The sequence below is a fragment of the Pristiophorus japonicus genome, chromosome 5 (assembly GCF_044704955.1).
Source record: "Pristiophorus japonicus isolate sPriJap1 chromosome 5, sPriJap1.hap1, whole genome shotgun sequence".
Taxonomy (NCBI): Eukaryota; Metazoa; Chordata; class Chondrichthyes; family Pristiophoridae; genus Pristiophorus; species Pristiophorus japonicus.
This window is the reverse complement of record NC_091981.1, coordinates 185,982,879-185,996,385: the sequence shown is the minus strand read 5'-3', so window position 1 is coordinate 185,996,385 and position 13,507 is coordinate 185,982,879. Positions and strand designations below refer to the sequence as shown.

The following is a 13,507-nucleotide window of genomic DNA, read 5'->3' as shown; positions in this document are numbered from 1 at the left end:
GCAAAACTCCGACATGAACAAATTGAAGTCCTTCCTCGCTGCCGACTCCTGCAATTGCTGTCCTGACCCCGTGATCCACCTCCCCCTGCCATGATCTTGGTGCCGCACTCCCAGCCCCAAGCCAGCCAACCCCGATATCCCCTTGCTCAGTACCTGTACCATCCAATTTAACGTGACCGCCCCTCGTCCGGATAAATTCCTTATCCAAGACAGGTCAGGTCCCGAGGATTCCGGATAAGGGAGGTTCAACCTATATTTACTATAGTGTGTGAGGGAGATGGAGCACTTACTGATGCTCCCCACTGTAAAACAGCATTAAGTTGGATTTCAGGATAGTGTGATATATTATCCAGCATTTTTGTCTCATTGAACTCTCTTGTTTTATGGAGATGTTTGGAATTTTGTGTCATTGTACATAGGTTTGTAGAATTTTTAAAAAAATGAATCATCGGGAGTGTTGCTGACGAGGCATTTATTGCACATCCCTCGTTGTCCTGCCTTCTTGAACTACTAGTAACAGTTGCTACTGAATGGCATTGTTGTGTGGCTGGAGTCGAATAGAGGCCAGAGTGGGTAAGGGCAGCAGGTTTCCTTCCCTAAAGGATAGTAATGAATCATTTTATATATTTTTTTTAACGCCAATCTGACAGCTTTATAGTCACTTTTACTAATACAGGTGTAGTGCCTAAAATCCAGAACCCTCGAGACCGAGGCAGTTCCAGATTCCAGGCTTTTCCAGACTTTCGATTTGTTTCTGATGTCCTTAATCCGGAAACACCGAGCCCAGGTTCGGGTGTTTCCAGATTTTGGAATGTCAGAAAAGGGGAGGGGGTTCCTGCCGAGGAGCTGTTCGGCCCCATCGAGGTCGTCGTCGGGCCGAGCCTCACCCTGCCGAGGAGGGCGTCGGGTGGGCAGGGCCCCGTCGAGGAGAACGATGGGCGGGCCGGGTCCCGAGGTAAGGGGAGTGGTGGCAAGGCTAGGCCCGAGGTCGGCAGGGTCGTCTGGTCCATATTCTGGAACGTTTGACAGAATCCGAACGACCCTACCACCGATTGTTCCGTAACTCTGGATTCTCGACGCTGCACCTGTAGTAACTTTGTTTTATTAACGTATTTTCAAAAAAACTTTAATTCAAATTCTGAAACCCCCTTGGTGAATTTTTACCTTGTAATCTCGAGATATTTTCCAGACCTCTGGATTACTAATCCAGTAAGCTAATGATTACACTACAGGTATCAGTATTTTATTTGGTCATGAGATGGGGTTGGTGCTGGCAAGGCTGCTGTTTTGTTTCACAGTATAAAGAGAAAAAGCAGTATGTTTGATATTGGCAATCTATGGTTCTACAATCATCTGGTTCCTTTCCCTTTCCTTTTCTCTGCTTACCTGCGATATTCCCAGCTTCAAATTTTATTGCCAGTCAGGGAGAACACATCGTATTGTATGGTTATTTCTTCATTGGTTTTGCAGACCTTTGTCATTTCCAAGATAAAAATAAGGCCAATGACATGTTCTCGAGTGCAAGGAAGACAAAGCTTATGGCAACCATTGCCCAACCATCTTGAGCTGCTTCATCAATAACCTTCCCTCCATCATAAGATCCGAAGTGGGGATGTTCGTCGATGACTGCACAGTGTTCAGTCCATTCTCAACTCCTCAGATAATGAAGCAGTCCATGCCCGCATGCAACAAGACCTGGACAACATTCAGGCTTGGGCTGATAAGTGGCAAATAACATTTATGCCACTATCTTCAACAAGCGAGAGTCTAACCACTGCTGCTTGACATTCAATGGCATTACCATTGCCGAATCCCCCACCATCAACAATCTGGGGGTCACCATTGACCAGAAACTTAACTGGACCAGCCACAGAAATACTGTGGCAACAAGAGTAGGTCAGAGGCTGGGTATTCTGTGGTGAGTGTCTCTCCTCTTGACTCCCCAAAGCCTTTCCACCATCTACAAGGCACAAGTCAGGAGTATGATGGAATACTCTCCACTTGCTTGGATGAGTGCAGCTTCAACAACACTCAAGAAACTCGATATCCTCCAGGACAAAGCAGCCGTAAACCACCTAAAACATTCTCTTCCCTCCATCACCGACGTAACGTGGCTGCAGTGTGTACCATCTACAAGATACACTACAGCAACTCGCCAAGGCTTCTTCGGCAGCACCTCCCAAACCCGTGACCTCTACCACCTAGAAGGACAAGGGCAGCAGGAGCATAGGAACACAACCACCTTCACGTTCCCCTCCAAGTCAGACACCGTCCTGACTTGGAAGTATATTGCCATCCCTTCATTGTCGCTGGGTCAAAATCCTGGAACTCCCTAACAGCACTGAGAGGGAGTACCTTCACCACATACACTGCAGCGGTTCAAGGAGGTGTGGATCACCACCATCTTCTCGAGGGCATTTTAGGATAGGCAATTGCCTGCAACGTCCACATCCCACAATGAATGAAAAATATATATTCCTTGTAGCATGCAGAGGAGTACCAAAATAAAATATTAATTTGTGACCTCTTCAGAATCTATCGTATGCTAACTAATGATTCCTCCCCTTAAGGAAATTTTTAAACATTTTCTGATGTGTACTAATGTAATTCTCCATAACCTTGTGTAGTGCCCAAAGGTACCAACTTAGTTCATTTGTTCATGGAATATGGGTGATGCTAGCAAGATTACATTTATTGCTAATCCCAAGTTATCCTAGGTTGGTGGTTGGACACCTACTTGACCCATTGCAGTTTTTGTACCAATGATGCTAAGTAGGGAATTAAAATATTTTGACCGTGACAATGAAGGAACAATGATATATGTCCAAGTTAAGTTAACGTGTGACTTGAAGTCGAGGTAATGGTATTCCCATAGTCCTGCTGCTTTTGGCCTTTGTATTGGTAGAGGTCATGGGAGTGGACAGTACTGTTTAAGTAAGCAAGGTGAGTTGCGACATTGTATCCAGTAGATGACACATTCTGCAGCCACATTGTGCACTCGGTCCGGGACATTAGAGATATTGGAGTCCAGTTGGTGCCAAGCTTTGTCCTGGATATTATCTAGTTTCTTGGGTTATTGCAGCCGTATCCATCCATGTGAGTATTCCATCACATGCTTGACGAGCCTTGTAGATGGTTGTTCGATCTCTTAATTTCCAATGAAATACGAACTCCGGTTGCAGTTTTAATGTAATTTTATTCTGGCAGCAGCAACAAGCTTCTGGCTTTAAGCCAGGCCTTTGTCCTTCTGAGACCACATGGCCAAAATGGCTGTACTTATACCTGGTTCAATTTACAGAAAATAACTCTCCTTCTTTGACCTTATTGGATCAATTGATAGTTTTTTAACCCTTAATTGGCTCGCTACCCAAGGTCCTAAAATGTCAAGTTGATTGATGACTTAATGCAATGTGGTCTGTGTTTTCTCAAAAACTGCTGCAGAGCTTGAATTCTCTATCAATGGTAGAGAGGTTTTGAGGGGGTTAGGGGGTGAGTCACTAGTTGCTGAGAAAGCTTCTGCCCCGCTGTTGCAGCCATAATGTTGGTGTTTGGTCCAGTTAAGCTCCTGGTGAGTGGTGTACTTCACATTGAATTCAAGAGTTACATGGAAAGTCAAGCATTCAAATGTGATTTAATTAGCATGCCTACCGAGTACTAGCATGAAGCAGTTCTTCCTGATTTGTAAGAGCAGCTGTTTCTTGAACAAAAATTATCACATTCATCCTGACCATATTGTGCTAGTCACAGATAAGCAGACAGTAGTGTTTTTTGAACCAGCTGCATGGTCAACAGTTAAAACTGTCCTTGCAGCCAATCAATACCTCAGCTGCAAATTCACTGAATGCTGATTGTTTCTACAAGTGGCTTACTGATTCTTTCTATTTCCTTTAAAATTGCCAGATTGTTCTAAATATTGCTGTAAGATGTGGAAAATTATTAGTTGAAGAGAGAAATCAACATGGCTTTGGCTGGCTGTCCGGACTCCTTTCTACATCATCCTTACTATCAGGTTGGCCCATTACTTATTTACTTATTTGTTGTCGGTGAAATATTTTGTTCTGTCTCCCTTTAACTAGCGAATATGTAAATAATGATTATGTGGATAATGGTTCTCTAATCGTAGATCAGTTAATTCCTAGTCATCATAGCAGATTTGCAGGATGTCAAAGCCCTTGGAAAAGCCTATGATAAGCTCTGCAAATTTCTCCAGAACTTAAAGCTCGAGTTCAAAATTTATCCTGGTCATTCTTCACTGCACTTCAATAATTTTTGACGGTACAGTGCTCAACATTCAAAATAGTATTTGTGTTGCCTCACCAGCAATCTCTAAGATTAGAACTAACTTTGTTTTGATTTGTAGTTAAATATATTTTGAGATACAAGAATATTTGATTTACTTTAACAGTGTCACATTAATTATAAATATTCAGCGAGTAATCAAAAATCACATCAAATAATTTTCCTTTTTGATCTTTTACGAGAGGGGAAAAAGTGAAACTATTTTTGTTTGCTATTGTTTATTTCATAACATAAGAAATAGGAGCAGGAGTAGGCCATTTGGCCCCTCGAGCCTTCTCCACCATTCAATAAGATCATCGCTAATCTGATCATGGACCATCATTTAATCTGATCATTTCAGTGTGCATTAGCTTCCATTTCTACATAGTAAAATCCACATACCATTATTTTGCCCATCTATTCGAATGGCACTTAATCTTTTTGTTTTTCACCACCATGTAGTTTGGTGATATCAGAAAATTTAATAGATTTTTCTATTGCGTGAACCCAAAGGTCACGGGAGAGAGCCAAGTAGAACTGAAGTTGCTGCCCATGCCATCCTATTTTTCTTACCAAGCCAGTTTTGAGTCAAGGTAGCTAATTTGCCATTAATTTGAGTCTTGATCCTCACCAAAATTATCACATGAAACTTTATTAAATGCCTTTAAAAAGTCAAAATAAATTTCTACATAGCATTAATTTCATGACTTATCCCAAAACAATTCTAGCAGATAATCGAGGCATTATCTGTTGTTTCTAAATGAATGCTCCTTGCGGCTACTGTTTTCTTCAGATAGACCGAGAATAATCATGGGATATTTTAATTACCACCAAAATAAACTGGCGCGAGGTAGTGAAAGGGAGCCAGGAAATGGAGTTTTTAAAATGTGTGCAGGACTCCATTCTTACCCAGTATGTAAAAAGTCCCAACGAGAGGGAACGCTAATTGATCTAATGAACCAGAGCAGATAAGTGAAGTATAGGGCAACATCGAGGCAATAGCAATCACAACATAATAAGGATAAAGATTGAGAAGGACAAAAATCAGACACAGACCAAAATAATAAATTGGAAAAAAAGCTAATTTTTAAAAGGATGAGAATGGATCCAGGGAAACTAAACTGGAAAAGTTACTGACAAAAACATGGAACAGCAGTGAGAAATATTTAAAATGGTGATCATGCCCAGTAGAAATATACTCACTAAAAAGCAAGAAACAAATAGGTCGTGGACATACCGCCTGCAGAACGCCCACATACCGCTGAGAATTGGAAGTTTCGTGGAAAAACAGCTGCATACTGCCTGGCATGACTTTGGTGACTGACATACCACCGAGTGGTATGCGCACCATCTGCCAACACAAGACCCGACATACCGTCAAAAACTCCCAATATTGGTCACTTACCACCGACGTACCACCCTGAAGCATACTGTTCTGGAAAATGGGCTTTTATGCTTAGTAAAGTGGGTGGTAGTGCGTGGTGCGTTCATTTGGACATCGGGAGAAGCAGCAGCATTTGGAGACGAGCAGGAGTACTGGAACAAAGCACTGCAGTTGCATTCATTCACGGGGGACAAAGTACATTTTAAAGGAAAGAAGGCCTTTTGGAAGGAATGAATGATTTCTGGAGGTTATTTTGTTTATTTAAAAATGGGGAGAAATCGTGAAAAATCAAAAACCAGAGAAGCAGCACCATCCTTAGCCTCTTTAATTATGATTATATTAAGAAACAGAGCAGCAGTGTTTCGAGTGCCTCACTGCTCCTTCGCACTGTCTCTCCTTACTGCCACTCTCTGCGCATGCACAGGTGATCCTTCACCCCAGAAATCGCGGCAGAATACAAGTTTGGAGAAGAAAAAAATTTGCGCATGCGCAGTGCGTCACTATACCATCGATCAAGGAAAGCCTTTCTCTGGCTCGACTCCATTCTGCGAGACTGCCCGCTGCGCAACACTCGCACAACATTGGCAGACCGCCGAAAAGAAGGCGACCAAAGTTGAGACCTTGCATCTCAGCGGTCTGCCGACGGTGAAAAACTATGGACTGCCGCGATACCACCGGGAACTCGGCGGACCATCGGTCAGCACCAAAATCGGGTCCCTAGCCAGTAATGACACACCATGGATGAATAAAGAAATGCAGCAAATTAAGTATTAAGATCAACAGAGAAAAAGTACTTGAGAAACTAATGGGACTAAAAGTCGACATGCGCTGGACCTGATGGCCTATGGTCTCTGATTGGAAGGTAGCAAATGAAATCCCGATTTTCAAGAAAGGAGGAAGTTGAAAACTCGAAACCACAGGCCAGTTAGCCTGACATCAGTTGTCGGGGAAATGCTGGAATCCATTATTAAGGAAGTGGTAAGCGTATTTCGAAAATCATATTATTCGGCAGAGTCAACATGGTTTTATGAAAGTGAAATTGTGTTTAACAAATGTATTCGTTTTTTGAGGATGTAACTAGCAGGGTAGATGTAGTATGTTTGGATTTCCAAAAGTAATTTAATAAGGTGCCAGATAAATGATTGTTAGGCAAGATAAGGGCTCATAGGGTTGGGGCTAATATATTAGCATGGATAGAGGATTGGTTAATGGACAGAAAACAGAGTAGGGATAAACGAGTCATTTTAAATGGTGGGCTGTAACTAATGTGGTGCCTCAAGAATCAGTGCTTGGGCCTCAGCTATTTACAATTTATATTAATGACTGATGAAGGGACCGAGGGCAATGTATCCAAGTTTGCTGACAATACAAAGCTAGGTGGGAAAGTAAGATGTGAGGAGGATGCAGAGAGCCTGCAAAGGGATATAGACAGGTTCAGTGAGTGGGCAAGAAGGTGGAAGATGGAGTATAATGCGTGGAAACATGAGGCTATTCACTTTGGCAGGAAGAATAGAAAAACAGAATATTTTTGAAATGGTGAAAAACTATTAAATGTTGGTGTTCAGAGAGATTTAGGTGTTCTCAAAAGGTGATCCAAGGCTGCCATTCAAACAAAGCCATATCATTTAATCTTTGAGTTAGCTGCTTGCAATTGGAAAAATTCTGTTTTTTAATATGCTTGTAAACCTTCGGTCCAAGTTACTTCATGGAATGTCAAATGGTTGTTTGGCTCCAGACAAACACACATTCAGCATTTATTTTTGAAAAACAGAATTGTGTGTCTGTGTGCGTGTGTATCCCATGTGTTCCTTTCCTGAGAAGCCTTTCTCTTCCTCTTTTATCTGAAATTTGTATTTTGAGTGTTATTGGCACTCATTTATATTTTATAATGTTATGATGTAACGCCATAGTTGAGAGACATATGACACTGGAATATCGAGATTCCCCTTTAGACAGTGACACTTCCATTCAGAATTTTTCCTTGTAATTGGATTATTTTCAAATATAGCCAAGGCACCAAATCATATCTTGCTCTCTCTTTCGGGTCTGAAGTCTCCCTATTTTCTTTTCTCCATTATGATTTTATATTTGTGGTATGTTTTCCATTTAAGATGTACTTCATTTTTAGTTGGCTCCAATTTTTTCATTTGTAGCGACAGAACACGTGAAGGCAGGCAGTTCAATCTGCTTGAATTAATAGGTCAAGATCTATACAAAGGCAAAATACTGCGAATGCTAGAAATTTGAAATAAAAGCAGAAAATGATGGCAGTATTCTGTAGGTCAGGTAGCATCTATGGAGGGAGAATCTGAGTTAATATTTCAGATGATGATAGTTCATCAACCTGAAAAGTTAACTCTGTTTTTCTCTACATAGATATTACCTGATTTGCTGAGTATTTCCAGCATTGTCTGTTTTATGTCAGGATCTATATATTAGCAGTAGCTGAATTAGCTGTAAATTGGTCATAAAGAAGGACTTGCATTTATATAATGCATTTCACGACCACTGGATGTCCCAAAGCACTTTACAGCCAATGAATCACTGTTGTAATGTAGGAAACGTGGCAGCCAATTTGCGCACAGCAAAGCTCCCAGAAACAGCAATGTGATAATGACCAGATAATCTGTTTGTTTTTTTTGTGATGTTGATTGAGGGATAAATATTGGCGAGGACACCGGGGATAACTCGCCTGCATTTGTGGGTTAGATAACTATAACTTGGCAACGTTATAGGATGTACCCTTAGTTTCTTTGTCCTTCCTGTACTACATTTGTTTGAGTAAAATTAACTGAAGGCTCAACAAGATAGATGTTTTATATTTTGAGAATAGTCATGGGCAACTACATAGAACTGTTGCCTAAAGGCATGGAAACCCATGGCCGGGTAGAGAGAGAGTCAAGGACAAGGGGATATAATAAAATCAGAACCAGGCCATTCAGGAGAGAAGTTAGGAAAAAGTTCTTCACAAAGGGTGGTAGAAGTGCGGAACTCTCTCCCAAAAAAAGCAGTGGATGCGAGCTCAATTAATAATTAAAAATATGAGATTGATAGATTCTGGCGAGCCAAGGGTTTTAAAGGGAGATGGAGTAAGGATATGCATCAACCATGATATCATTGAATGACGGAACAGGCTTGAGGAGTTGAATGGCCATTTCCTGTTCCAAAAACTGTTCTCCGGAGGTAAATATTTTGACAATTTTGAAATGTTGAATATCTACTGAATATACAGTAGGAATATTTCCAACAAAAAACTTTTCTTTTTATAACTTCACAAATAGACATTAGTTTCGAGTGATTCTGTTTTCAGAAAACTTTCTACTGTTACTTCAGTCAAGGTATTCAGAAATGCTAATCATGTGTTATACATTTGGAATATTTGACGTTCTGCACTACCTGTATTACGAAACCAAATGTAAGTCGAGATAAACATATCAGTTAATACTGCTTTACTGTGGCAAAATATCATACAAAACTCCAAATTATTGTATCACTACAATGCATTCCGATATTACCTTTAATAATTTCAGACTTTTGAGGGAAATCTTTGAAACAAGAGTGCCCTCTAGTGTACTGATCAGCTGTCATTTTAAAATTAAAATCATTGGTGTGTAACTTTTTCCATTGTTGCTGCATGTTATGTTTGAAATTCAATTTTGTAGAATTTTTAAAGTGCACTAATCACTTATTACAAATCACATTTTCTTAAGGGTATATTGGTCAAACAATATTCTGTTCAAACAATGTGTGGTTATTGAACTTGTATTTGCATAAAACAATAAAAGATTGGGGAATGTATTCAATCTTTGCTCCACTTGTGGAATGGCAGTACAATAACTGGGATTATCTTTGAAAAATTCTGTGAGCAAGTAATGTTTTAAAGGTTTTTTTGCAGCTTTGTTAGAGTCCTTGTTACCTGTAATAGTAGTTCTCAAACTTTTTCAATTCAAGGACCCCTTTTCCAAATGGTTTAGTATTCACGGATCCACCATCTAAATTATAATATATAATACTCATATGGCGTGCAGTCTGAAGGGGCGGGGGGGTGGTGCAACAGGCCAGCGCAGAAAGCACTGTCGGCACCTGCGCGCATGCTCCTGCCCTCCCAACGGGCTGTGAACAGGACCCGATGCGCGCAGCCCCATCCCACGATGTCGGGGGGTGGGGGAAGGAAGAGAGATGCTGGTATACAAAACATTCTTTCTCTTCCACCGCCCCCCCCTCCAAAAGTCGTCTCCTCCTCCTTCCCCTGCACCCCCCCCCCCCTCCCTCCCCCAATCAAAACTCAAGTGCACACAGCCACTAAATAAAAAATAGAACCGAAGCCCTACCTCGCCCGGGAACTCAGCGGGCCGGCCAGCCGGTGCGGGAGGCCACTCGGCCGGGGATAAGGTGTGGCGAGATCGGGCAGTCCCATCGGCCAGGGATAGGGGCTGCGCGCATCGGGTCCTGCTCACAGCCCACAGGACGCGCTGGAAGGGCAGGAGCATGCGCGCAGGTGCCGACAGTGCTTTCTGTGCTGGCCTGTTGCTCCACACCGCCCCCCCCCCCCTTCAGACTGCATGCCATGCCACGACTCCGAAGAACGGCCAGGATGGGGTCCCTTTTTTCTGCCATCCTTTCCAGCGTGCAAAGTCGGCGCACTTCAGGTCAGTGCGCTGAAAAAACGGCTTGGGCAATGTTGGGCCCGTAGAGTTGTGTTTTATTAAAGCTTCAAGTCATATTTCCCTTTACCATCTCCCGGCAAAATAAAAAAATAAATAAAATTAGAAGCATTCAATAATAAACACAGCCAATCGCAATTTATATTTATTTTTGTTTTATCTATGTCCATAAATTTGCACTAGTTTACTTTAGATAGCCAGCGATATTTTTTGGCTACCGATAGCTATATCGTTACAGGTTATAGCATTTTGGGAGATTTTTTTAATCATATATAAATAACAAAAGAAATTCTATTACTGATTTGAGAGATTGTCTTGCTAACCATTTTTCTTGTATTGGGATTGGGTCATCATTAAAGTATATAGCTTGCCTGTATTTTTAGAATGGGTTATTTGAGGTAGGATGTGCTTTTAAATTAAAATGCATTGATGTCACTAAAATCTTAAAATCATAATCATGCTTGCTTATTTAACATAGCAAATGTGACTTATAGTACACTGAACGTCCCTAATACCCTGTCTTGCTAGTGTATGTTGCTGGCTTTGTATTGGGCAGCCTCTGCCTATTTGAGGAATGGGTTGTGTCACTATAGGAATTCTGGCACCCTGCAGGAGTGGTAAAATCGACATCAATACATCAATTTAAATGAGTAATTCCGAGGTGTTGTTCAGCACAACTGTTGAGCTGCTGGTCATTACAAACTTAATGTTGATACCTACGGGAGACATTTTTGAGTTGAAAATGGTTTTTAGTCCAGTTTCCAGAATTTAAATTTGCAAACATTGTGTGTGCGTTAAGTATAAGAGTTTAATTTGATAAACTGTCACCAAATTATCATTCAGCAATGCATTAATGTGGGTCGTTTTCCAATAATACTTCATTTCAGCCCTCTAGTATCATTCAGTGATGTATGCTGCTACAAAAGACGAGATCTCTCCGTATTCGTGAAACGAGAGTATTTTTTCTTGCTTCCTTCCCTCAAAGGATTGGACAGAAAGGTGGGCCAAACTATCACTCCATCCTTTAACTTTAGATGTTGGTTGAAAGACTGGCCCTGCTCGGTAAGCACTTCTCATTATTTCTCGGACTCCTGGAAAATCTCTACGGAACCCCAAAGATTCGCGGACCCCAGTTTGAGAACCACTGACTTAGATGATGATCAAGATTGATCTTTGAAAATAAACTTAATAACCAAAAATTATCCTTTTTATTTATGTTGACTTTTCCCTGCCAACAGCAGGTATAGTTGGTTCAATATACTGTGTGGGAGATAATTTAGCCATAAATCAGTTTTTTTTCAGGAATGGAGCGAAGTCATTCATGTGGCCACATCAGATGCCTGAATGTATGTATAAAAACACAAGGTCGCTATTCTGCTTATGCTGTTTGTATACTGATAGTAGTAAATGGACACTTCAACACATGGAATTCAAAATGTTACAATCGCAATCTTCATTGTGCTGTAGCAAATTTACCTTCAATAATCATGATTAACACAAGCAGGTATTTGTTGTACTCTGAGCGATTGGATTTCTATCTTTTGTTCTTTGAAACTATCTAGCTTTGTTTATGCTTTTCATTGTTGCTGTTGTAACATCTTCAACTGTTACCACAGTCATAAATACATTGTTTTGCAAGATTCCAGAACTTCTCACGTCATAGTGAACACAGAAAAAGTATACAAAACAGAAGAATGGCACCAAATTATTGGCAATCAATTTACAAAAAGGCTGGATGAAAGCAGTTTGATATGTAAAGGGGTGAATCCAGTAGTTCCAACATAGTATCTATGAAAAGCAAACTAACCAAGAGTGAGAATGGGAAGAGAAAACTTGTAAATGACCTCTTGAACAGGAACAAGTTAGTGATGTGTTTTTCATGCAGGTACACCAAATATCATGTTTTTCATTTCACCATTTGGATCATAGGTGTGCCACCAACTGATGATTTCTGACTTCTAAAATATCACTATTTAAAAAAAAAAATCAAAGCTCAATGGATAAGATTTATCAGGTTGACTCAATTGGTTGCGCACACGCCACCGAAGGACTTAATCACAAACTCTAGGCTAATGGTAATGCAGCACTGTGGGAGTACTGCATTGTTGGAGGTGTCACCTGTTAAATAGACATCCTGTTAAAGGGCATAAAAGATCCCATTGTACCATTTGATAGAAGAGCAGGGAGTTCTTCCAGTGTGATCTGATATTTTCCCTTCAACCAACATCACCAAAAACAGCTTAATTAATAATTTCTGTGTGGCAAATTGGTTGCTGTGTTTGCTTATATGTGGCTGCACCTCAGCAGTAAATTATTGATTTATAAATGCTTTGAGATGCCGAGAGAACATGATCAGACACTGTAAAAGTTAAAGTATTTTCTTGTGTAAATTTTTTTTTTGTCACTCTTGGTTATCATCCAAAAGTTATGCTGCTCCATCGCAATTGAAACCCCCTTTACTTGACTGCCCAATTCTCTGATCCATGTTTGGATTATGTATAAGCAAAGCCATCAGATATCTGTAAAACATATATTTTCAGCGTAAATGTCATAATTTTATCTTGGAGGCTTTACATGGTTGAGTGCCACCCTTAGGAAATTGTCTTGAGTGGTGTTGATAGGGCAAATTGTACATTTAGAATCAAAGAAATTTACAGCACGGAAGGAGGCCATTTCGACCCATTGTGTCCGTGCCGGCCAACAAAGAGCTATTCAGCCTAATCCCACTTTCCAGCTCGTGGTCCGTAGCCTTGTAGAATACGGTACATCAAGTGCATACCCAGCTACTTTGTAAATGTGGTGAGGGTTTCTACCTCTACCACCCTTTCAGTCAGTGAATTCCAGCCCCCCACCAAGCTCTGGGTGAAAATATTACTCCTCAAATCACCTCTAAACCTCCTACGAATAATTTTAAATCTATGCCCCCTGGTTGTTGACCTCTCTGCTAAAGGAAATAGGTCCTTATCCACCTCATCTTGACCCCTTATAATTTTATACACCTCAATAAGGTCTCCCCCTCAGCCTCTCGTGTTCCAAAGAAAACAACCCCAGCCTATCAAATTTTTTATCACAGCTAAAACTCTCCAGTCTAGGTAACATCCTTGTAAATCTCCTCTGTACCCTCTCTAATGCCATCACATCTTTCCTGTAATGTGAACTGCATGCAGTACTCTAGCTGTAA

General features: G+C 40.9%; 1 protein-coding gene across 6 annotated transcripts in view; it reads left to right on the top strand.

The window, feature by feature from the left end:
* The window catches only part of LOC139264544 (growth factor receptor-bound protein 10-like), a 318,358-nt gene that overhangs the window by 94,246 nt on the left and 210,605 nt on the right, over positions 1-13,507 (top strand). For all 6 annotated transcript variants that reach the window (XM_070881164.1, XM_070881168.1, XM_070881167.1 and 3 more), the window contains one exon: positions 3,901-4,009. In XM_070881164.1, coding sequence (XP_070737265.1) covers positions 3,959-4,009 — 51 coding nt within the window. In that variant the 5' untranslated portion in view covers positions 3,901-3,958. The remainder of the gene's footprint in view (positions 1-3,900; positions 4,010-13,507) is intronic.